Source organism: Nelusetta ayraudi, unplaced genomic scaffold, assembly GCF_046127955.1.
Source record: "Nelusetta ayraudi isolate G7.1 ecotype Tasmania unplaced genomic scaffold, CSIRO-AGI_Nayr_v1 ptg000002l, whole genome shotgun sequence".
Classification (NCBI taxonomy): Eukaryota; Metazoa; Chordata; class Actinopteri; order Tetraodontiformes; family Monacanthidae; genus Nelusetta; species Nelusetta ayraudi.
In genome coordinates, this window is record NW_027466052.1 from 7,723,663 (window position 1) to 7,749,650 (window position 25,988).

Here is a 25,988-nt window from a genome sequence, read left to right on the forward strand (position 1 = left end):
TGCCGCGCGGAAAGGGGGAGGGGCTGCGCTTCTCAGCCGGCCAAACAGCGCCTGTGAGACGTAGACATTTGTGACGGGAAGATATTTTACAGGCCCCACATCAAGGCTATTTTCAGATTTAATCCAACATCCCACAGAAACCATTTTATTTAGCCCTCTGTTTGCAGCCTCCCACAGAGCGCCTAGGGTTCTGCTTCCAGCTGAAAATGATGTTTCGTTGCTCCTTCGATGCATTTTCAAATTACACCAAAACAAAACCCTGCATGAAGTTGCATTTCTTTCATGTTGACAATGACGCCTTGTTTTGTTTCTTTGTTTTTGGTTCTTGACAGCAGCTCTGAAGGCAACACACTAGCTTGGTGTTTTGTTTCCTTTTATTGTGCACATGTATAGGCAGACTATACTTCATCTGAGACAATCTAAGGCACTGTTTAGGTTCTAGGATATATTCAGACAGCATAACGATGCCCCCTACTGCGTACATAGTGAACTGCAGTGACAGTCAAACACTAACACATGCCTTCAATACACTATAATACAAGAAGCTCCCATGTGGCTCTCTATTAATGGACATCCTCCCAAGCATTCTTCATAACAAAGATATGTGGTTTCACATCCATGAATCATCACACTCAATTTTCCTAGGGGCCCAACCCGGTGTTCGTCAATAAATCAAAAGATACATTTACGCCAGTAAACACAGATGGATCGATCACTCTGTCCACTTTCCACATCCATCAGCTGTTCCTGTTTAACTTTGAAGTAGATGAGATGAGATGTTTGGTGGTGTAAATTAAGAACGGCATTAATTAACATCTTTCCATTGTGGCTGATCACACCGGGCATTTTACTCCAACCTGCTTGCAACGACCTCCATTCTCTGGACTTTTGACCATAAGAACTCGGAATCCTCCACATTCTTCATCCTCTCTCTCTCTCTCTCTCTCTCTCTCTCTCTCTCTCTCTCTCTCTCTCTCTCTCTGTCTGTCTGTCTGTCTGTCTGTCTGTCTGTCTCTCTCTCTCTCTGTCACACTCAAACACGCACGCAGGCACACACACACACACACCATTCCTTGTCTGTCATTCCTCTTCTTTACCCGGCATACCTCCATCTCTCTAGGCTTTCCTCCACCTGCTCCCTGCTTTTACAACAGATCACAGTGTCATCTGCAAACATCATAGCTCTTGGTGATCCCTGTTAAACATTGTCTGACAGCTTGTCCGTCCAGCCTCAGAACAAAAAGTTGCTCGGAGCGGATCCCAGTTGCACTCGTACTTGCCTTTACACCTCTGACACACTGTTGGAATGGACATTAACAATTGTTCATAAAAGACCTGAACGGTATCAGGTTGCAACCCGGATGCACCGTTAAAATTGTTAAAAAAACAAAACAAAAAAAAAACAATTTGTTATTGTTAATTGTGCTATTTTATATGTTGTACAATCTACAATCACTTCTCAGTCAGACTCACTGGTTGCTCAGTGATTGATGATGGCGTCACACAAAAAAAGTGTTCCCATTAAGGCTTGATTCTAATGATTAATTAGCATTCTTTAGTTGGTGGTTTACAGCTGCTATACTAGATAATGGGGACATTTCTAAACTAATGACAGAATGAAGCTCGAGACAAAGAGTAAAACATGAGCAAACGAGCTACCATGGTTCCAAAAGTCTTGAAGTCTCCTCTCTTGTTCTTGTTCATTAGGATTTATAGTGTCTAATAACCCCACAGAAAATGCGCCCTTAGCATCTCGCACGACCATTAAAATGAAGCCATCGTTATCATCGTCAGCACTTTTTGTTTGCCTGAACAGCTGTCACATCGTGCCAACCAATTCAGCCAGTGTGTAACCACACAATTACCAGGGGTTAATGCGACAGCTGGTCCCTCTGCCCCTCCCTGTTGAAAAATCACCTTCAGCAGACTCTGAATACAATAAACAAATAAATAAATGCTAATTGGTGCTTTCCGACTTTACCTAAAATAACCTTTCAGCTAACAGGCGGCTCTGTCTCTCCTCATGCCTAATAAAGCCCTCCGGACATGTGGAGAGAAGTGGGAGGAGCAGGAGGTGCAATGCAATCATAATTTTTAAATCATTAAAAATATATTTCAAACCTCCCCATTATTTTCTGACCTCACTGCCGTCACAGGTGGAGGCAGTAGCCACAACCATGGCTTAGTGACTGATAATACTGTGTAGAGGCCTCTCATAGCCTATATATTAATATAAGATATATAAGATGACAGCAGACTGCAAGCCAAAGGCACGTGTTGCATGTGATTAATGGCACTTTATTTACAACTAGGTAAGACTCGTGTTTTTTTTTTTTAAACTTGCACTGCGACATTGTGCCTGTAGGGGGAGCTGGAGTATAATCATATGATAGTCGGCTTTGTCGTTGTGTGTGTTCCGATTGCTGTTTTTTGTTTTTTGTTAATATATATCTCTCCTTGTTCAATTAAAGCAAATGCATCCCGGTTAGTGTATCAATAATTCATTTAAAAATGATGGTTGTTGTACGAATGTTACTATATTGATGTTTTTAATGTATAAATAGGTTTAGATTCTTTCAGTTGTTCATTTATGTAAATTCCATGTATATTTGATTTAATTTATGAATGACTGTTATTGTATACTTTCTACAGACTGACTAAGCTGTGGTTATCTATCAGTCCTGTTTTCCACGTCGAATATGCCGCAAAACTATCGATTGCCGCTGTTGTCGTCTTTGTCCACTAGAGAGAGCGCGAGCAAGGTGCAGCGCCCGCTGCTTTGTTGTGATTGAGTGGCGCAGGTCTCACATGTTTATCGGCTTCACGTGTGCCGAGCCGTTCTAGTCAAATGAAATCCACCCACCGTGTTGAAAATGTGACGTTTTGTTCATAGTCTTTAACGAATTGTGCGAGACAAAACACAAACACGGGACGCTGCCGCGCGTTTCAGTTGTTTTTGGACAAAGTGATTAGCGACTGATTTTTGTATCTTTTTCTTAATTTATCGGTCGCGTTACTCTCAGGTTACATAATATGCCTTCAAGCAATCGTCATATACCGACGGTTTGATTGTTTCGACTTTATTTTATTTTTTATTTTTCAAGAATTTTGTAGCGTAATAAATGGCTATCGTCCTATCAATTTCTTCGATTTTGTTGTTGTTTTGTTGTTGCTGCTGTAAATGACGGCAACGTTGTAAATGAGGAGAGACAAATTTGCCGAATTGTAAAACGCTTCTAAATTTTATCGACAGTTGGAGAAGTGGTGGCGGGGGGGAGAAAAGCTTTCACTTGTCCTCCTGGATGATTTATCGACGCGCAAAAATAAAATAAAATCGTGCGATGTTTTGCAGGTTTCCAAGTGAGGCAGTCAGTCAGTCGGTCGGTCGGTCGGCTCTTTTGTTCCTAGAGCGGATCCTGTGTGTGTGTGTGTGTGTGTGTGTGTGTGTGTGTGTGTGTGTGTGTGTGTGTGTGTGTGTGTGTGTGTGTGTGTGTGTGTGTGTGTGAGAGAGAGAGTGAGAGAGAGAGTGAGAGAGAGAGGGAGGGAGGTGGAGAGAGAGAGAGAGAGAGAGAGGGAGGTGGAGAGAGAGAGAGGAGGGAGGGAGTGAGGGAGTGAGGGAGGTAGAGAGAGAGAGAGAGAGAGAGAGAGAGAGAGAGAGAGAGGTGCAGAGGGACGGACGGGGAGCGGGATGCTGGCAGACTCCTAATAGATGGCTAAAATGGCGAGAGCTCGTGTGACCCTCAGCCAGCCACCGCACTGTAGCACCGGAGCTCGGGACGTGTGAAGGCTTGTTGCTGCTGGAGCCGGATTCTACCTACCTACCTGCCTGCCTGCCGTCGCCCGGTGCATGTGCGCCTGTCCACCTTTTCTTCCTCCAAAACGTCGGACATTCTCTCTCTCTCTCTCTTCTATATTTTTGCTGCAACCCCTTCCTCACGTTGTTGTTGGTTTTGTTTCCCCAACCCCTCACTGTATTTCTCTCTGGTGGAATATACAACTACAACGTACACGCACAGGCTGAACCCTCCAAGTGTTTCTAAATGGCATCCGCGGGGCGCCGCCGCCTCGCGCCGTGCTTTTTGGGAATATTGCTGAACGCGTTCATCGGTAAGTGCCTGCCTGCCTGCCCTCCTGGCTGCCTGGCTGCGTGATGGTGATGCTGCTGCTGCTGCCGCCGCCGCCGCACGTTGTGATAGAGAAAAGGGGCATTGCAAACCCTGAACTTGGCCCCTTTGGCTCCGCTGTCCGTTAGGGTTCCGGCTGTAAGTGCGTGGCTGTGGCTGTGGCTGTGGCTGTGTGTGTGTGTGTGGTGGGTGAAGTGGGGGGGCGGTGAGGGCTGTGGAATTCGGACTTGAACTTTGACAATGCGTTCAGATCGCTCAGTCAGTTTTGAGATGCTGAGTCGTGCGTCACCGTAAGACTAAAACAAGGGTAGCCACGTGCAGTGCAGTCACCCTCTGCAATAAAATTGTGGCTTGTATTTCAACGTTGAGACCTGCATGTATTTATGCACGCACGCATGCATGCATTTATGTATTTATTTAGTCTTCCCCCACTATGTTGGGTTCCTCGGGTTCCCTCTGGAGCCAGGAGTTGCCCCGTTCCATTCATCACTCTGTGGAGGAACAGCCCTCAGCAGCATCGGGCAGAGCCGCACTGGACAAGCAACTTAGTGCAAGTGGCAAATAAAACAATATTTATGGACAGACTCGCAGGTTTTTGCATTGTGCCGCGAGATGCCACCGTGTCTTTAAAATGATCGAATGTCCCACTAAAACTTCAAGCGGTGACTTTTATAAGATGGAGTGTTACTCTCTACCAGGGGAGGGGTGGCGTGGGGTGGCGTGGGGTGGCGTGGGGGGGCGTGGGGGGGGTTGAAGGGGTCCGGGGGGGTTCAAAAAGTAGGCGGCGTTCCTGAGTGGTCAGTTCAGCAGCCATGGCTGGCTGAAGTGACAGTGGGTTATTGCTCTGGGAATAGTTTTTCTTTCTTTCTTTCTTTTTTGCTGCGCTTGTAGCCTGCCGGGGAGAATATTTGTACAGATTAAATGTCAAGTCCGTTGCTCTTCTGCTTTTCAAATGTTTTTTTTTTTTTTTTTTTGGAGGAGCTCCTTTGTTCATTGACGGACAGTTTCTCCCTCGCTAGATGAGGCCCCCTTAATTCAAAGGCAGGAGAGAGTGCTGAGTATTTGGGCAGCATACCACACGGGGACCTACAAAGGCCCCCACTGCAAGCGTTAAAGGCAAAACACACATACATTCACACACACGGATGGGGCGATCATCTCTGGTCGGAAGGAGGGGGACATAAAAACTTCAAAGACGCAGCTCTGTGATGGATGCACCTCCAATTTAGCCATTACATGAGAGAAAATTAAGCTCTTTCAAGTGCTCGTCTGCCTCGGAGATTAGATTCAGTTTAGATAAAGGCGCTTTTATGGCACATAAAGGCAGAGTGGATGAGAGTGAATGAAGCGGCGAGGGGATTTATCTGCCGGAGATATCTGGCGGTCCTGGGGAGCTCAAAGTCTCCTGCACTCTCCCTCATTGCAGAAGCTCAGATGATGCTGCAACTTTATACAGGCAGGATTCCGGCTTCAGGGTTCCGGCTCGAGTGTTCCCGAGCGAGTCGCTCGGCTCGTGGAAAAAGATTCCAGGGCTTGGATGTTGAGAGAAGAGTTTCATTTGTAAACGGTCACGTTTGGAATATTCGTCAGAGGTGTTTTGGTACATGAAGGATGTGCAGTCCAGAGGGACTTGGCACCTCAGGGTCCACAACACTTTTTTTTCACTTTCTCCGCTGCTCTTAAGTGCAGTTTTGTCAATGTAAAGATCGCCGAGCTGCTTTATAAACAGCGGAGTATCGGAGCATGAAAGCGGACCTTTACCAGTGTCATGCTAGATGTATCTATTAATAATTGATCACACAGAAGCCTGTAGGAGGGAAACATCAGCGTGCGCAGAACAAACCTCGCTCGGAAAATGATGATAATCACACAAATATTGCTTTTAGCCGCACACTGTGCCGATAAAAACAACCTTAAGAGGACAGCTGAGCATGTGGAGCTGCCCTGAGAACGCTGCCTATTTCTCACCGATGTTCTTACTGTCGGTCTGAATGGATGATTTTTCCAGTGCGTTCTGGAAAACACGCTTTTCAATGGAATTAGTGCTCCGCCTCCTCCGCTCACTGGCCATGAACGGGTGGGTGTCTAACCAAGCAGCTGGTGGGTGTGTTTCAAGGTTGGAGGTGTTGAATGTTCAGAGCTGCCACTCTGCAGACCCTGATTGTCACCACTGACTGAATATAAAGATGTAACCAGTGGTCATGTGACTCCCTGTTAACCCCAACCCGACTGTGCACTCTGACCTCTGACCCCTGACATCAGCAAGGCCTTTTCCTCCGTTCGCCTCTCTTTTTGTGTATTGAGTAGCTGCCACGCGATTGGCCGATTGGCCATTAATGTTAACAGGCAGTGCATAATTTGACCTTGCGATATTCTAATAGTAATCGTGAGCGACTGAGCGTAACGACAGTCTCTCACTCAAAGGCAGACATAAGTGGAAGAGGTTCGTTTTACTTGCTGCCGTGATCAGAATGGGTTGGGAGGCTGCAACAGATGGTTCTTCAAGTTTCAACCAACTAAATAGAAATGGATCCAGCGGCACCAAAGACACCGCTCCCACTTATCCTGCTGATTCTGACACAATCAGCTGGATCATTTGACGCTAACATCCTTGTGTCAGCAAAGTACACCTGTCAAAAAAAACACAACTTCTTTGTGAGGCCAACACGGGATTCTGTAAGACAAAGCATTGATTTGGTCCTCTAACGTGCCAGTGTCTGAGCATTATTAGCATGTGTGTCTGTCCTTCCTTTTATCCAACCACGACAATCCTCCGCCTGCGCAGATTTGTGCGTGTGAACGAGCGCTCGGCGGGTAGGCGGGCGCGTCCCTTCAGCAGCACCTCCTCCCCCGCCCTTCTGCCAAGTGGCCCGTGTCTGGATGCCCGCTGCGCTCAGACGACCTCAACCTAAACGACGGGTATTGCAAAAAAAACAAACAGTGGCGGCGGTTTTCCATCCCAGGCCCCCTGCGATCTGCTTTGTCCTTCCCTTCGGATCTGTCTTGATATTACAGGGCCAGCCGGCTTCAAATTGATTTCCGCTGACCTTTTTCCACTCCGTCGTTCGCGAACCTGCCGCTCCGATCCAGAGCTCAGAATTACATTAGCCGGTCGCCCTGCCGACGGGCTTCATTCATTAAGACAACAAAAAAACCCGGGCACCTTCCCCGTTATTCCGGCTAATGGGCAGAAACGGATTAATTGAAGTCATTGAGAAGTATATACAGCCTCGATGTGGCGGTTTAATCAGAGTCAAATCAATGAGACTGCAACATACTCTTGACAATCTTCGTGCGCTTGCCGGGGCCTGATTGCATTGGCTCTCGTCGTTTGGCCGCCGCAAAAGCAGGGAACGAAATGCTAATGTCGCTAATGCACTCGCTGGCCTCGGCAGGCGGAGGACGGCTGAGTGCCGCCTGCTTCGCGTCTCTCGCTTCCTTCCCCAGGCATTTGTTTGGGAACGCCTCACATTTATGATGGAGCGTGACGCTACGGATGCTGCTGCCGCTGCTGCTGCTGCTACTGCAGGCTCTCTGCAGCCTCTTCATTCCCGCGCACGGCGGCAGACAGTCAGTGCAACAGAGCCGTCGCTTAGTGGGCGGTTTGGGGCGGGGGGGACGTCAAAGTCCAGCCTGCCAGTTAAGGGTTAAATATTTCTCTCACCCACAGCAGCCCCCTTCTGCTGCTTTTTTTTTTTTTTTTAAACAATTGGTAGCACCGATGCCTCTGTGGCCCCATGGCCGCTGCACTTGGCCTGCCCGGCGAGGGGAATAAAGAGGAGGAGCGTGCAAAGCTGGGGACACGGCGGCAGATTAGAGCAGGAGGGAAGCGTTTTCCCCGCGATACACATGTTCCCTTCACGGAGGAGCGTGTCAGAGCATTCCAGGCCTGCACCTCGGGGGAAGTATCCCCTCGTCTGGAATTTGAGAGACGAAGCCGAGGGTTCTCCGTTTCTTTTTTTTCTTCTTTTTTTTTGACGTTGAACCTTGCGCCCTCCCCTCCCCACTTCTCTTCCCCCTTTCCTCTCCTCTCCTCTCCTCCCCGCCGGATTCCAGGGCCCGGGCGGGGGGGCAGAGGCCACTCAGCGCTCGCTCAGTCCATCCGTCCACCCAGTCCGTCGGCGGCTGAAACGTGACACCCAGAGAGCCCGAGCTAAGCTCCTCTTTTATCGTGGCCCGCTCGGGTCAGGCTGTTTTGCCGGCTGTCACCCCTCTGCTGCCGTCTCGGGAATCAGCGCCACTCTGTGTACTGTAAAACAGCAGCGTGGGTGGGGGGGTGGGCGGGTAGACTGGCAGGGGGCCGTCACAGGGGCTGCGCGGTGTGAAATGAAGAACACCGTGACACACGTGACGGCCGCCAGTCAGTCCACCTTGCTGTTGCTGCCGTGGCTGCGAACAAAATCCGTGTTGTTGAGCAGCTCCGCGAGCAAAGACACGACGCTCGTGTGTTTCGTTGCTTGCCTCAATCTGCGATCTGTTTGCGAGGTGTTGCCGGCGGATCGGCCGCTGTCCCCTGAAAAATTATGACGAGGCAATGAAGGATTGGAAAAGCAATAACAGCCAGAGTTGAAAGAGAAAAAATGGGATTAAGAGTAATGAACACGGTGTGCTATCGGTAAATTGATCAGCGGGGAAATTAGAATAAACATTGGCGGCAGCCTTTACAGGAGCGAACAGATCCCCGGTTCTCTCAGCAACCCCCCCCCCCCACACACACACACACACACACACATACACACTTCCCAAACCCCTGCATGGCCTTTTTTTTATCGTCTGTACATTTAACTCTGCTTATCTCAGATCCTTAAACACACACACACAAAAAAGTCTGGATTGTCAGTAGGTTAAAGCGTTAGCCCGAAGCGCTTTTGGAATGTACCCAAGAACCTGCCGGTAGCTGAGACAGCCTTTAACCTCACACTTGGCCAGGAAATTTGAGGCGGGTTTTCCAACGGAGCGACCGGCTCGTTTTTGAAAGGTTTGCATCAGTGAGGCCAGTGTGATCTGAGGACGCAGCCCAGTTGGTCTGACTCTTGTGAGATTCCGCGAGGGCTTCCGGGGAGTTTAGAGATTCCAGTCGGCCAGCACGAGATCGAGATGGAGCTGCAGTGTTTTGTTTGCTGTGAGGATTTTGATCGGAGGGAAAGCAGATGTGAGGAGAAGATGGGAAAAATGAACGGAATTCAAGTGCTCGGCAGGAAGTTCAATGTTGCCGTTTCAACTCACTGAACCTCTGGGCTTCTCTCATATCACTTCTGTCTGTGACACTCGAACAGAGAGACTTGACACTCACCAATACGCATGTTTTATTGCTCCCCAGGTGTGATGTGCGAGGCCGAGCTCTCCTTCACTCTGGAGCCCAGCGACGTCGTGGCCGTGCAGGAGCAGCCGCTCATGCTCCACTGCCAGGTGAACGGGATCCCGCCCGTCACCGTGCAGTGGCGGCGCAACGGCCTGCTGCTGCCGCAGGACCGCGAGCGCACCACGGTGGTCAACGGCTCGCTCCTCATCGGCCACTTCCAGAAGACCAAGTCGGACGGCTCGTCGGACGAGGGCGACTACGAGTGCGTGGCCCAGAACTCCTTCGGCCTGGTGGTGAGCCGCCGGGCCCGGATTCAGGCAGCCAGTAAGTCACCGCTTCTCCCTTGACCATCGTCCCATGTCGTCTTCCGAACTATTTGTTTTCCCTGCTTTTGATGTGTTACAATGCACTTTGACCTGACTGAGGAGTTCTTGAAATGTGCGTCAATGCTTTGAGGCAACAAATCTGCAAGTCTGTGTGTGTGTTTGTGTGTGTGTCTCGGGGTTAGGGGGAGCATTAATATGCAGCTGGTTAGCTTAGCTTAGCTCAGCATAAAGAAGACAGCTTGCTTAGCTCCGTCCAAGGTTAGCTGCCCTCACCGCGGGAAGCAAAGTGCTGACGAGTCACTGTCTCCTACCGAGGGCCGTAAACCATCCCTACGCCTCGGCTTCTCTACACACCAAACAGACGTGATGCAACATATTTGTGGACCCATTTACTGCCAGGCGCAACCAGAGCTGCTTTCTTTGCTGGGATTCGTATTTATCTTTTCTGAGCAAACGGCCTCCTGGATGTAATTCCTTATCAGAAAGGAGCAGCAGATCCGTCTCATCTTGATCTTCTTTGAAGACAGACCTGACAGAGTTTTTTTTCTTTTTTAAATCTTTTGAGGAGCCTTGCCGTCTGGAAATGAGTAGCACCTGTAATAGTGTTTGACTTTCATGTTGTTTTAAGTTGTTCTTTTTTTTTTCTTTTTTTTACTAAATGGCTTTTAATTATTTTTTGATAACTGCTTAAAAGTTAAAGTATTAGCAAAAGACTCCCCAGAAAGATTTGGCAAAAAAAAGAGTCAATATGAGCCCGTGTGTTTGCCACTTTGTGTTCTCTCCAAATTCAACCGTTGTGGTTGTGATCATTTCAATGCTTTCCAATCTGCGTCTCAGACGAAGTAACTTTCGGACGCCCCGGCTGCAGTTCTGCCGCTGCTGTCGACTTCAAGCTTTTGAGTTTACGCATTAACAAGCATTCGCACTGAGAGTTTCCAGGCTGCTTTACGAGAGCGTAACAAGCCCCAGCGGCTCGGCCCCCCCCCTCCAGTCGTGGCCTCCACATTTTCTTCCTGTTTGACCACCAATTTCTTTTTTTGTCCTCTAAATCAAAGCAGCAAAGCTGTAAGACGATCATGTTGCTGCCACGGCTCATTAACGACGTTTGTCTCCGCAGCGGCGCTAAAGGGTGTGCACTTTCCTCGGCGTGCACGCCGAGACGTTGCAGTGGACGTCTCTGAACTCCTCACCGTGTTCAGTGTAAAATTAAAAACCTATACGCTGCGTGGCGGCGAGACGGACAAAGGCTGGCGGGAGCATTGTTGATTTGCAGGGCCATTGTGTCTACAGCGCGCCGCCGTGCTGTTGTGGCTGTATGATACAGCCTCTTCCCGCACAGTGGGACAGAGAGGTGAGACCACAGGTCACGCGGGACTGATAGGGAAAAAGTGGCCTCTGCTCGACGGTTTCGCTCCAAGACACGTCCAAGGTCAAGTTCCTCGCAGGTCACATTGCAGCTGCACTTCTTTTCAATGTATTGTCGGGGAATCTACGGTGGCCGACAAGGGCCAAACACAGTGCATCTCCCTAATGCACCTTAGTTGGCGAAAACAGCTGCATGTATGGAAACGATGCAAATTCACAAACACAAGTCTAAATAAAGTACAAAAAGAGGATCGTGGTGCAAACGAAAAAAGAATGCGCTGCCAGACATAGAAACATAAAGTTAATCATCAAATGCGCTGCAAACAGAGAAGCGATGCGAAACACAACGGATGCAAACCAAGAAAACACATGCAAACGAAAAAACGCTACATAAATGAGTCACTGCTCCAAACCTGCAGGGGGCGCTCTTAGCAGAACACTATTGTGTTTGAAACACCGTCAGTCAGGTGTTCTCGATCCACCTGTGTGTCTCTCAATTGAGCTGTTCCACCAAGAGCGCCCCCTGCAGGTTTGGAGCACTGCCGTTGTAGTTACTGGTTTATGTAGCATTTTTTTCTCGTTTGCATGTGTTTTCTAGGTTTGCATCCGTTGTGTTTCGCATCGCTTCTGTTTGCAGCGCATTTGATGATTAACTTTATGTTTTTATGTCTCTTTTTGTACCTTGTTTAGATTTGTGTTTGTGTTTGTGAATTTGCGTCGTTTCCACACCTGCGGCTGTTTTCGCCAACTAAGCCGCAGTTGTATTGCGTTTGGCCCTTCTCGGCCACCGTAGGAATCTCATCGCTCGTTGTCGATGTTCGTGAGTCTCGCGAGGTGCCAAAACAATGCAGTTGCCGCGATAAGCGACGGTGACAGTGAAGTTGGTTGATAGTATTCGCTGGTGTTTTCTCACGTGTACCGTAATGGCTGCCTGTCAGCAGACGACACTCGGCGCCGACTGCACCGCGTCCGACGGCCACTTGTGCAAGTGTGCAATTACTCTCCCCTGACTGGAATGCCATTTGAGCCCGTTATTTGTCAAATGAGTGTCTTTGGTGTGAACAGACGTTTGGGGAAAAAAATGTTTTTGGAGTCGAATTTGCTGTAATTCGCAGGCCGGAGGAGCCACAGCAGCCTTTGCTAAAGAGAAATCATCAACAGCTTAAGAAGAGAGAATTTACAACAAAAGCTGAATAAAGAGAGCAAAAATTGTCAATTGATGCTCTTAGTGAAAAGAATAGAACAGAATAGGATAGGAGCGATTGCCATTTGTACACCTTGAGGCACAGGTGCATAGGGATTTCAGTCATGCGTTACTTTTGCAACAAAAGGTATGACGCAAACCTATAGAAATAAATGACGACGGTCATAGAAAAACACACACGGCGGGTTTATGAGAAGAATGAAGAATGCAAATCGTACTTTCAAATGGCTGGCCTGAACTCAATGTTGATGCAAATAAGGCTCATTGTCACGGCCTCAAGGTGAGGCCGTCTTCCCCACACAAAGGTTGTGCAATATATGCTATAGGTTTTACACCGAGCGGGACAATGGCGGCCGGAGGTTCACAGCACAACGTGCAGAAAGGAAGGTTATTTGAAAACGGTGGAATAATTCAGCAGAATCCTCCTGGCGGTTTATCTTGCTGCTCCCGACCGTTGTCTTCAGCTAGAGTCCAATCTCCTGGACTTTAAACAGGGCACGTGGAAGGAAGATCTGCGGGCACGCGTTGAGATGTTTTGGACGAGGAGGTTGTTGCAGGGCCCCACTGATCTTTTAACAATATTCTTCCTGGGGTCCACACAGAAACGGACAAGAGATTACAATATTTCCTAATCAAAGTGGGTGGAAATAGTCACCAAAATCACCAAATAGCGCTCTTTAATGCCAGGTTGCTGAAATTCTGTATCTTTGCAACTCAAATGATGCCCACAATAGTCCTTAAAATTGTTGTCCAAAAGCATTGCTAGCTTGCGCTTACGCATTAGCACAGCCAATTCGTTCTAATCAAAGGAGCGAGTGAAAACGATGCGTGCGGAGAGCAATTCCCAGACAGCAGTGATGCGAGCGCGGAGCTCTCATCTGAGAATGAACTTGACCCTCCAAGAGAAAGCTGCAAGTTCAGAGCCATAGCAGGAAGTGTGACCTTTGATCCCCCCCCTCCCCCAACCTCATCCCCTCCCCGACTCTGCTGCCCTTTCCCGGCTTTCCCTCTTGACTCTTACCTATTAGAAAGAAAATGATGTATTGCCGCGATTCCCGTCCTGACCTCTGACCCCTGACCTCTTCTCGGCTCTCTCCTCTATCCTTGTATTTTTTTTTAGACTGGCTCATTTCCACCGGGAGCAAACGGGAAACTGCAGCGTTAATTGTTTAGATTCCTGGAAAAGCTTCGCAGATGTTTGTTCAGTTGCGCATTAAGAGAAATCTACCAGCCAACACGGTTTCGAGCTCCACTTTTCCTCTCCACCATCTCCAGGTGCTTGCAGCCCCTAGGCAACACAACAAGTCTTTTTTTTATATACATATATATATATATATATATCCTCTCTGTTATTCAGTATTAGATCCTGTACGAGGTGAAAGGAACGAAGCACAGCAGGCTTTGAAACAATTACTCATCAATTTCTTCCTCTCTGGGTCCGGGCCAGCCATAAATAATTTAGCGCCTTTATTGGATTTGTGGGGAGAAATTGCCGCCAACAAGTAAACACTCGTCTTTTCCAAAGTGGCCCGACTAGTGTTTGTGTGCCTCTCCGGTTCCAAGTGTTTGTTCTCGCTGATGCTCCCTTTGTGTTTGGGAGGTAATTTGCCGTCTCGGTCTCTCTTACAACAGGGCTCTGACTTGTACCACTGCGGCGCTAGTGTGCGCCGTGATTACTGAAAGCTCTTTACAGCCCACTCAGTGGATAAAGCTTTCATCTTAGCCTGCGCGCTAACTCCCTCCATAAATTTCACCTTTTTTATTTGCTCGACAACCATTTCTGTGAGCTCACTGTCGGGAGCGGGTGTAAGACGGACGCCCCGCCGTCCGACCTAAAACAAGAAAACTGTGTTGTTTTTTTTCTTCTCTGTTTTTTTTTTTTTTTTTTTTTTTCTTACCCTCCCTTAATGTTATCTCTTTGGCGGTCAGCCTTTGCACAGATTCTCTCAGTTTCTCTTCTTATGTTCAGGAAGCTTTTCATCATTTGGATGAATGACAAGCCCTGTACAGTGGGCCTGGTCAGGGCTCTGCGCCCCTTCCTCCCATTGCCCCACCCCCCGTCACCAGGCAACACGCCACAAAGGCCCCCCTGTTACAAAATAGCTTTTAGGATCAATTGAAATGAGTTGCTTTTGTCGGTTTGTCCGGAATTAATTGGAAAGAGTCGAACCTTTGTTTGGGTTTTTTCTTCTTCTTCTCTCCCCCCCCCCTCAATTTTCCCCTTCCATTCTGAGTTCATGTGGTGAAAGTGCAATTGACCTCAGGGACCGTACAGGATTTACAAACACAGTTATGAAGTGTGCTGACAAAAAGGCAAAGTCTGCGGAAGCGTCGAGGGGGAAAAAATGGTGCTAAAAAAAAAGAAAATCAATAAACGCAAACTGTTTATTGTACTGCATTTATTTTTATAGACTTCCTCCGTGCGGCTGCGGAGCCCTCGGCGACTTAATGATAATTTCCACCGTGATTAATTTCGAAACTGTCATAACGAATTGTGTTGCCGTTTGTTGGCAGCCTTTGAATGAGACTTTAATGAAAAAGAGCAACCCAGGGGGCTGTAAAAGGATGAAATGGGAAAAGACGGCGCTGCCCTCAAACGCGTCTCGGCCATGCATCCGCGTCCGTTTAACTTCTTTCGGGGGAGGCAAAATGTAACCGGCGGCGTCAGAGAGGAACTTCTCGCCACTCTGTCGTCTTTGCCGCGAGACGGGGAGCGTGAGCGCTGCGCGGATGGCCGGCCGGCCGGCCACCGGCGCTCGTTTAGCCAGAGTGATTTATGGCCGGGCTCATTTTTAGCCTTACGTGAGAGCGTGTGTACATGTGCGTGCGCATGGTGTTTGCGAGGATTGACGGAGGCTCTCCGTCACCTCTGACCCCCCCCAGCTCCCCGCCCCCCCCCCCATCATGGTCCCCACCCCTTTCATGGCCTCCTGCCACGGCGAATGCTGAAGCTCCGTCCCTACATCTCCTTGTTGGCTCCCTTTGTCTGCCAGCCAAGCCCCGCCCTTCCATCGGCGGCCCCCCTCCCCACACGCACACACACGCACACACACACACACACACACACACACACACACACACACACACACACACACACACACACGCGCACCCCTCCTGCCCGTCCTCCGCTCAGGCTGCACAATGTGAGCAAATCATCTCCCTGTCATATAGATTAGCCAGCTAAATGCCATATAAGCTTGTGTTGACATTTCAAGATAAATCCTCTTAGTGCTTTCTTTAATATCTGCAGAATCAGGATTGTTTTTTTGCATGAAACTGGGGGGAAGTGGCGGTGGCGAAGGGTGGGGGCGTGGGGGGGCACATCTGAAAATCCAGCATCGCCAGCTTCCACCGGGGGTTTCTTCTTTTTCCAAATCGATCACATGGTGTTCAGCGTCACGGCTCGTTGGTGGCGTTTGGTTTTGCCTCCGCAGCGACGGTCGTCTTCCGCCAGCGCCGCCACGGCAGAGCGTCAAGCGGCACCTCATCGATCCGATTCATATCAGCCCCCTGTGCTGCAGCGGCGGCGGCTAATGGCAGCGCACACGGCCGTAGCCGCGCTGCACGCCTCTCCGTCAGGTATGCGGCTGATGTTCAGATCAGAGTGTACCCACCTGCTGTTTGGTCAGCGCCTCTCCATCTGTCGGCCAGTGTGCCAAAGCAGAATGGATCCACCAACCCACCCCCTCCCCTCGGCACTGATGACAGCTCCGACCTCTGCCTACCATCATTACGTCCAGAAACTGGTTAATTACCGAACACCTGCGGACAAAACGCTCCGCCGCCGTCGCCTGCGCGGCCGAACATCGGCCGACGTCATCGCAGAATTTTCCTGGCGACAGACGTGCGGGCGCTCCTCGCTCGTCTGTCGCTTAGCAGTCATTTGCTTTCCGGAATCGCTTCGGTATGAATATGTATGAACGTATAGCCGAGGGTAAACAGGCGTGTAGGTCTCATTGCCTCGCCGCTGCTCCCCTGTCAATACGGATTCTGTCTCCCGGCCCCGGATGCAACGCTGCATGTCGCTCATACCAATTCTGGATATTTGCATTGACAAATGCTCCGTCCTGACAGGCTCCCCTGTGGGGAAGGGCCTCGGAATCCCTATTATTTCTAAAGATGGCACATCATTGACCTTGACGCAGTGGAAAATCACCAAGGAATCCCTCACTGCCAAGCCCGTTCCCCGGCCGCCTTAACGGGGTTTAAATGAGCAAACAATGCAAAGTCTGGGCTGGGTTGGATTTAAAGGCCAATTACAGCATTTTAACCTTTACTCAACTAATATAATTACTTGATAATGACTTTATGATTAACCGTATAATTATGAAATATGCAGCGGTATGTATTTGGGATATTATACAAATAGGAATGAATCCCTGGTGCAACAGTACACGACACACAGTGAGTCTCACTCTGAGCCACGCTTACACGGCTTAAGCCCAACACAGTCATAACAATTGGTTGTTGAAAGGAAGCCGGGCTTATGATACAGTACAAGAAACGTGCGACAGTGCGGGTATAACCTGCTGCTCTAAAAATATCTGCCGGCGTGAGGCGGCAACCACACTCGGGAAAATCGAGCCGCTATGAGAGAGGAAGGGATGGAGAAGGTGGTGGAGCAGCTGGGGCAGGGGCTGGGGGAGGGGCTTGGGGTGTGAAATGACTCAAACTACCGTTTTGCGAATTCAACCCTATTTCTGTCCGTCACTGTGGCACCTAATAGGCGTCATCCTGCCGAACCTCCACCCGCCAAGGAGGTAAACACAGCACTGCAGTATTATATTGACTTCATGCGCTCATGTGTACGTGCACTGATGGTGTCCTGAAGTTCAAACTTGGCGGTTGAATTTCAGTCGGGCCGCATTTTTTCTTTTTCTTTTTCTTTTTTTCTTACTTGTGTGTGTGTGTGTGCGCGCAACGTGCACAGTGCGTGGAGACGAGTTAAAGGGCTCGGAATTTAACCCTGAGGGACCCCACATGAGGTATTGGATGTGAGTGACGTTAAACAACTGTGAAACCCAAACTGCCCTGTGTGACGAGGTGGATCAGGTTTACAAAAAGAAAAAAAAGTTATTTAACTGCTGTGAAAGATGGTTGTTGCATCAAACTGGTGTTTTTTTCCCCCCCTGACGTCGTGCTTCTCCTGGTTTGGGTTGTTTTGCTCCGCCAACTGTTCATTTTCAGTAGCCATGTGAATGTTTATTGCCGCCTCGTAGGTCGAGCTGGGAGCGGAACGCACTGCGAGTCTGTTACGGGTGAGAAGGTAACCGAGCAGTGAGAGTCGCTCAGGTTGACTGTAGTGTTAGGCGTTCCTTCGAGAAGAATGATTAAACATTAAGCAGGCAGGAACCTGCACTCCTAAAGCATTCAGAACAATATTGCTGGGGATAATTCAGCAACAACATGTTTCTCTGAGGCAAGACAAAGTTTTTCCGGGGACAATTTTCCTTTTTTTCTTTTTTAAATATCTGATGAGCATTGCTTAGTTTGGCTTGTTTTTATCGCAGGAACTGGGGATGTTAACAATTAATCGATTATCGATTAATCTGCGATTAAGAATTGAATTGATGAAATCAAAAATAGTCGCAATTAATTCAACATTTTTTACATGGGTAGTTAATATCATTATAACAGTGTAGTGGCAGGAAAGAACAATTCACCTGTAGATACTGTGATGGTCATAATATACCTTTTAGTTACTTTTAAACAACTTTAAAAAAAAATAATAATAATTGAAATGTGACCCATTAGAAGTCAACTTAAAGTCAAAGGATAAATGTTTAGGGTGTTTTTACTGTTTTCCAATGTAAAAATGGGTCACATTGGACCCTCAACATTATTTAAGGGTTACATAATGTCTTCCTTACACATTTTCCATTGTGAAATTTAGGTTCTCAGGAAAAATTGCCGCTTGTCAATTAATCGTTAAGCGATAATTTGCATCTCCAGCAGCAACTGAAGGAGCTGCTGCCTGGTTTGCCTGTGATGGCTCTGAAAAGTTTTCTTCCTTTAGTACACTGGCTCGTAACAGCAGTTCCTCCTGAAAAAAAAGATCATTAATACATCACCCTGATTCATATTTTATCTGTGACACCGTTTTTGACCGTTTGATGTGTGCTGCTTAAACCGCTCGCGCCAGGATTTCCAGGAGGAAGTTTCTTTTCCTTTGCACCCTTCATTAAAAATGCCACAAAGACATTTTTTATGTCCCTTTTTCAGTTTTGCCTCTTTCTTCACAGAAAAGTCGGAGAATGTTCCGTTGGTGAAACTGTGCTCGGTTCTATTATTTCATGGTGATATATTCAAACTAGGATACGAAGTTATATTATATACATAACCAAACATGAAATGATTTACCTCCATTATTCTGAACTCTGCTCTTGTTGTGGGCCAAATTCAAGTTCATTGTCAGGATTAGGGGGCATATTTGTGTAGCATTTGTTCCCAGCATGCCTCTGGACCACCCCAGCTACCCTCAAACAAACAAATGAAGAGGGGGGCCAAAAATTCCTTTTGCCTACTTTTAAGGCTCTCGGGAGGAATTCTTCACTAATGGAGGTGAAAGGTGAGCGGAGGGAGACCAGAGGCCAGGCCAAGAGGTTTTGGGCGGCACAGACTGGAGTCTGTGTCGCCTCCTTTGCAGCGGGTCTGTCCACCGTGCAGCCCTTCGAAACAAATCTTTTCATGCTTTCGTTTTCTTTGCCTTTTTTTTTTTGGCGAGTGTCAACAGAATTCTGATTTACCTCTGAGAATCAAACCAAGTGCGGCGCCCACTGGCGTGCACGCACGCGGTGTCTGTTTCCCGGCTCCACCACGCAGGGGCTTGGCCTCTCTCTCTCTTTCTCTCTCTCTTTCTTTCGCTCTCTCTCTATCCCTCACTCTCTCTCTTTCGCCGCTGCCCCGTCTTTGCGCTTCACTACACTTAACAGAGACTTTATGGCCAGATTGTGCAGTTAAAAGCCTTTACGGGGTCTGCGCCGTCCACCAATAAAAACACCCAAACTCCCCTCTTCTTCTATTGTCCCACCCCGCCACCTCCCCACCCATTCCCCCTCCCCCGACAGACATTTTGCTTTCCCCTGGCGTGGAAACATGTTCCGGGGACAAAAAAAACCACAACAAAAAGAGAGCGACACGTTGTTAGTAAATGTCCATGCGAGCGGCAGCGGCGGCAGTAAACACAACAGTGTTCCCTTATGGGATGTTCACACACACACACACATACACACCCAGGGGCCCCTAAGTCCATTTCCATGTTGTTTAAGCAGGGATCAGGAAATCCTTCTGCGGTGGCCAATAAGCAGAAGTGACAGAGACAAAGGCCAATCAGTGATGGGCAGACAGCAGCCCTCAGCTGCCTCTCCCTCCTAAGGCCTGGACGCATGTGTGCGTACATATATATGTGTGTGTGTGTGTGTGTGTGTGTGTGTGCTGGACCGTTGTGGTGGGGGTACCTCTCGGAACTGAGCTCCACCTATTGTGAGCCGTGAATCGGCGAGCGTTGGAGTGGCTGGGAACGGGGCAGAGGCCGCGGAGATGTGCAGCCTCTGGTGGCTGGTGGCTTTGTGGCGCTGGCCCCCGGCCCCGGCCGCTTCACCCCCCCCACCTCACCACCACCACCACCCCCCGGCGCTCACTCCCTCCCTCCCACCCGAGCGGCGCAGCTCGTCGTGGCCGAGGCCCCCTTTTGTGGCCGCTGACTCCGGGTGTGCGCTGGGTAGCGCTTCCACCTCACCTTCCTTCACTCCCCTCACTGTTCCAGCTTTGACTCAGATATGGAGGGTCAGAGGTTGCGAGGGGCTGGACGATGGAGATGTGGGGGAGGTGGGAGGGTTTCGGGGGCTTTATCTGGGAAACGATGACCTTTTTGTGTGCACTTGGGCCCCCTCCCCCTGCTTCCCCTCCTCCTCCTCCTCCTGCCCTGGCGCTTCCCCTCCTCCAACACTCAGACATCCTGCTCATTCCCCAGTGGGGACCCGCCCCCTGGTCGGATGGCCCCGGGCAGTGGCAGTGACCTTGGCTTTGGCAGTGAAAGGAGGTGGTCCCAACCTGCCACAGCGTCGCAGGATCAACCTCGGCTTTTTCTTAACGAGCGTCTTGGCAGCCTGGAGCAGCAGGAGCAAGGAACTGCTGACCCACAAAAAGCTTTTATTCGTCTTTTTTTTCATTAACAGTATTTACATAGGGACCAAATGTGTTGTTTTGTTTAATACGCCCTTGATTTTACAATACCTAATAACGCTTTAGAATAATGTGAGGCAGTGACATGGACACAAAGATGCAGATTTCTATCAAACAGTGTATGTTAGTTGTTTAAAAAACATTAAAAAAAATATATATATTGATCTTGCTTTATAAGGGTAAACATGAGGGTCCCATGTAGCCGGTCAAAAACACATTTAATTTAAATTGAATGACAAAAATAACACTTTGATTAAAAAGAAATACCATTAAATTAAAAAAAAATGAATTTCAGTCCATTAGTTCTGAATGAAAGGAAACCGACTCTACACTGCCCCTGCTGGAGACACCACTCCACTCCTCAGTCTCTGCTCAGTCCACCATCTGGTTCAAGGCTGCGTTTAGGTGGTGGAGTCTGATTGAGTCAAGACCCTCGTGTCTGCGCTGCTCCACTTGTGATCTAAAGGAACTTTCCCAGTGCAGGAACTTCACCCTGGGCCAAGGGACCTTCTTAGGAACTACACACAGCAGGAACCCTCTGCTTTCAGCTGTCGTCCATACGGACATGAGGTTAAGGGTGGGATCCGCAAAATTCCTCTTTTTTTTTTTTTTATATTGTATGAACGTCCAACCTTGAAACAGTCCGGCCACTTTATTAAGTACCTGGTACTAGTGAGGTGAGCCTAACAAAGAAGCATAACACCCACATATCTACATCCCTTTTCACTGTAATGGGTTTCATTGACAGTACACGTGACGCTTCAGAGACCGATGTACTTGTCTGAATAAACAGCACTGCACATGCACTGTATGGTGTTTAATTAATGTCATAACCAAGCATGGTGTATCCGTTATACAAGCACATGCCCAACAGCCTCTGTCCCTTATTTCCAACCCGTTCCAGTACCAACACAAGGCCATCCAAGCGCTTCCAAGTGCTTTCATATTGGCCATAATTTATAAAGTGGACCTTCAGTCTAGTCTCCTCTAATGGAAGCCAGGTGTGATATGAGAAGGCATGATTTTACTCTCAGTGTATCCACTGTTCAGTCATGCCAGCGGTCACTCACTGGGGTTGAAGCTGGCAGCCGATTGATCGATGCTCAGCTTGACTTAAGGAAGTGTGTGAGAAATTTCGCCTTCTTCGCGACTATTGATCACAGCGTAGTTCCCTGTTGAGCCTTGTGTGTGAACAGTATCGACTGTGACCGGCCTCGCATGAGTTGAAGCCCCTTCAAAGTGGAATTCACCGCACGCTCGCCCTTACATCGCATCGGCGAAATCAAACAAAGCAAAATTCTTTTGAATCGACACTGAACACAAGAGAGCGTTTGCTGCCCCCCCCCTCCTTTCTCCACCCCTCTTCAGTTCCCTCAACCTGAGAACAGACCTCCGGTATTTGGGGGTTAAAAGTCTGTCATGCTCCTCTGTGCACTTAAGTCGGTCACCAGGGAAGAAATAAATTCCACAGGAACCAATTAAAAGAGGAAGCTCCAGACACAGGGTGAGAGATTTCTGAGGGTTGCCAGTTTTCCTGCTGACGACCACTCTGCAGGTTTAGTGTCAAACGTGCTCAGATGCCTTCCGAGTTGCAGAAACAGAAATCAAGGGATCTTTGCAAACATTCAGAGTGATCAGTGTTGAGAGGGATTGTTAAGGTCAAGGCTGCAGCCGTCGGTACAGTCATCTTCATTGTCTCCATATCTGATCTTGTTTAGTTTTGTGCTGCAAGTTGCATGAAATAAGGTTGCATTCAGACTGCCAGCCAAAATCAGATTTTTAGGCCGTCCAGATTGAAACCGGATGCCTCTTTGGTAGTCTGAACAGTCACAAATCACATGAAATCCGATTTTTGCAAAACGGATTCAAACTACCTTCGGGAGGTACTTTCAAATGGAATTTGGACAGATGCATCTCAGTGTGAACAGCTCCAAACACACTGATGAGTTTTGACTGTCAGTGACATCACTCTACAGAGCAGAGAGCGCCATTCCAGGTACTGAGCTGCAACGTAATGGAGCAGACAGAAGACGTAGGACAGAGGAAACTCATTGCCTCATCAGTGTGTTGGGAGATCCAGCTGGAAGCTCCATTCAGGCCCAAGCTCCATGGCGGATTTGAGAAGGAATCGGATTCAAATCAGATTCGCCCGCAGTCTGAACAGCCTAAGAGGCTTGTGGATGCAGGGCGCCGGGGGTTTAGTCGCCGGTCTTACAAGAAAAACATTATTCCCACCAATTTACTTACAACATGCGGCGCCTATGTTCAACCATGTGACACGCTCTCTTTGAGGCCTTTCGGCGATCCCGCGCCCTTTAATTCGATGCAGGAGGGGAAGCGACTCGTTGGCACTAATTTGAGTGATCACGTCTCGCGCCGCCGCCGCCGCCGCCGCCGTGGGTGAAGCAGATGAAAGTGGATACAGCGGGAGAGTGAAAAAAGATGGAGCGTGTCGGTGGTCTGAAATGATCTTAGGGGCCTCTCAGGAGACTGGACCTTGAACCAGGAAGGAACATTCCATTCCGATGCTGTGCTGCGACCTCCTGACCTTTTTCGACAGGCAGCGTGGATGCAAAGCGGCGGTGGCGGCGGCGCTCCTCTGGCTGGAGGAAGCCCGCCTCCACTGTTAGAACACGCAAGAAAATGGCTCCCCTGACCCCCACCACTCGTATATCCCCCGCTGTAACACGCGCACTGCCTCGGCTTTGACATGAAACCTCCTCGCCGACGGGAACGCGTGCCGCCATTCCTCCGCCGCGCTTCTTCCTGCGGCCTGGTTCAAAAAATGTGAGCGAGAGCGCAGCGAACTCTGCTCCCACACGCCGAGGTTCCTCGCACCTCCGCATATTAAATGTAATTTGTAACCTAAAGTGATACGGTAGCAGCTTTGAGGCCCTGGAAGAGAGAGAGAGCGAGAGAGAGAGGGAGAGGGAGAGAGAGAGAGAGGGCGCCAGGGGTGCGCTCGGGGGTTCGGCGGGGGAAGGAGGGATGAGATGTGTTTATTTTATCGTGATAAAAAAGCCCCATCCATCCCGCCCGCTAACTTTAATCACATTTATGAAGGCGCGGGCTCCGCCGGCTGAGGAGTGGCGCCACGTTGCGCATCAGTAAGCTGTGGCCAGATCCTTTTCATTGCCGCGGCGCGAAAGATGAAACATGAAGCTAGTCGTGTAATGGCCCTCTCCACTTGCCAGCGCCGCCGCTATTTGTTAGCTGCCAGACAGTTTTAGAGGGCCGGCCGGCTGATGGCAGGTTGCTGGAGTCGCTGATATGTGCTCGGCTCTGACAGCTGATGGAGGCGCTCCACCTCCACCTCTTCCTCCTCATCCTCCTTCCCCTCTTCCTCATCCTCCTCCTATACCTCCTCCTCCTTCTCCCTCCTCTACCTCCATCTCTCCCTCCTTCTCATCTTCCTTTCCCTCTTCCTCATCCTCTTTCTACACCTCCTCATCATCATCGACATCCTCCTCCTCCTCCTCGTTCCCCTGCTCCTCCTTCTCTTCCCCCTCATCTTCCTTCACCTCTTCTTCCTCCTTCTCTTTCTTCTCCACCTTCTTCCCCTCCTTCTCTTTCTCCTCCTCTTCCACCTCCTCCTCCGCATTGTCTTCCTTCACCTCCTCCTCCTTCTTCAACTCCTCCTCTTCCTTCTTCCCGTTCCTATTCTCCCTCCTCCTCCTTCCCCTCTACATCCTCCGCCACTACCTCCACTTCCTTCTCCACCTCCTCCTTCTCCACCTTCTCTTTCTCCTCCTTCTCCACCTTCTCCTTCCCCTCCTTCTCTTTCACTTTCTCCTCCTCCTCTCTCCTCTCCTCCTGCTCCCCCTCTTCCCTCTGCTCCTGCTCCTCTTCCTCCTCCTCCTCCTCCTCCTCCTCCGCTGGGCCAGTGCGACCAGCCAGGGAGCCACCGCTGCAGCTGCTTGTGTGTTCTTTGTTGCTTGTTGTCGCCTGAGGTTATTGTTTTACCTCAGATCACGTCAACAGATGCGATGCTGATGATTGTGACGCTGCTCGGGAACATTCAACGTCAACCCTAAACATGAAAGCAATGATATTTGATAGGAAAATTCAATAAAAAGAAATAATAAATGCATCCATGGGGGAATTACAGAGGTTGATTTGCAGTGATGGTGGGGAGGAAAAAATCAATCAAGGTCTTTATGTTTTATGCATCCACAAGCCCCGCCCATGGTTTTATTTCTCAGAAAAGAATAAGTTTCTCTCAATTTATGTAAATCCAGAAGCAGCTCTTTGTTTATTGTCTCCCTGCAAATGGTATTTCATTATCAGATAGACGAGATATGCCATCGCAACAAATAACACTATCTGCATAGTCTTTGTTTGCACACACGCTGCTGGCTGAGGCAGAGACAAAGGGCTTTCATTTCTCACCCACAGCCTTATAATACTAAGTGGTTATGACAGGGGCTGCACTCTCTTCCCTGCTGCTCTGCTCCTCTTCCTCCGTCGTCGCTTTTTTTTCATCCTTTTTTCAGTTGTTTTTTTTTTTTTCAACCTCAGTCTCACAATATGCCGCGAAAGCGACGGGCGTGGGGTCGCACATGTGCGCCCTGAGAGGAGCCAGGGGTTACCCATGGCATATTTGCATAAATTCATCAGGATTAGCCAGTGTGGAGGCAAGTGGGGGAGGGAGGGGTGTAATATCAGCTGGCTGTCTGAATAGGCAGAGGGGAGAGAAGGGTAAGGAGGTGGGACTCTAAGCTTCCTGCTGTCTCAACAAGAGAATGTATCTGTACACAATCAGGTGATGGAACCCCCCCCCCCACACACACACACACACACACCCTAACCCCACCCCTACAGGCCTACCCCGCCTTTATCCGGATTGCTCTGTGCTCATAAATGGCCTCGCTGTCGTTGCCGCTGCAGCTCAGATGTTCAGCATTTACTCCACTGCCTGCCTGTCAGCCGCCCGACCCTTCCGCACACTCAGCATTCCTCCTCTGTTTACACGCGCGGGAATGCATGCATGCATACGTGCACGTGCGCGCATGTGTGTGTGCGCGCGGTGCCGCCACAAACAAGCTCCCGGAGGCGACCTGGAGGCTGGCAGGAGCGCGTGGCACATCCACCTACGGTTGCCTGCGCCAGCGGCGACGGCAACCTACGGATGCTCCGGTCATCGTCGTCGTCGTCGTCGTCGTCGTCGTCGTCGTCGTTTTCCGCCGTATCTATTTCTCTGTCTGCGGAGCAAACGTCCAGGCAGGGTCACAGCCGTGCCCTGCTGGTGCTTTTCTTTCAACCGCCAGGCCCAGTCCTGGCCGGCGGCAAAGGTGCCGCTGCCGCTCCCGCAGCTCCGTCTCGCTTCTGGCTTCTTCGCCTTCCATCCTCACCGTCCCCATTGCGTGCCAAAAAAACAGCATCCCTGTGTGCAGACACATGATGGCAGCGCGCTGCCCCTGCATTGTGATTAATGGCCACAATTCAGGCTGAAAAATTCCCTTGAGTGGGTGCCAGTTGGCTTA

General features: G+C 49.3%; 1 protein-coding gene across 1 annotated transcript in view; it reads left to right on the forward strand.

Annotated features, from left to right (window-relative positions):
* Window positions 1-3,630: 3,630 nt before the first annotated feature.
* Window positions 3,631-25,988, forward strand: part of igdcc3 (immunoglobulin superfamily, DCC subclass, member 3) — a 56,532-nt gene continuing 34,174 nt past the window's right edge. Inside the window, exons 1-2 of the mRNA XM_076021383.1 lie at window positions 3,631-4,107; window positions 9,445-9,750. Of these exons, the coding sequence (XP_075877498.1) occupies window positions 4,041-4,107; window positions 9,445-9,750 (373 nt within the window). The 5' untranslated portion in view covers window positions 3,631-4,040. The remainder of the gene's footprint in view (window positions 4,108-9,444; window positions 9,751-25,988) is intronic.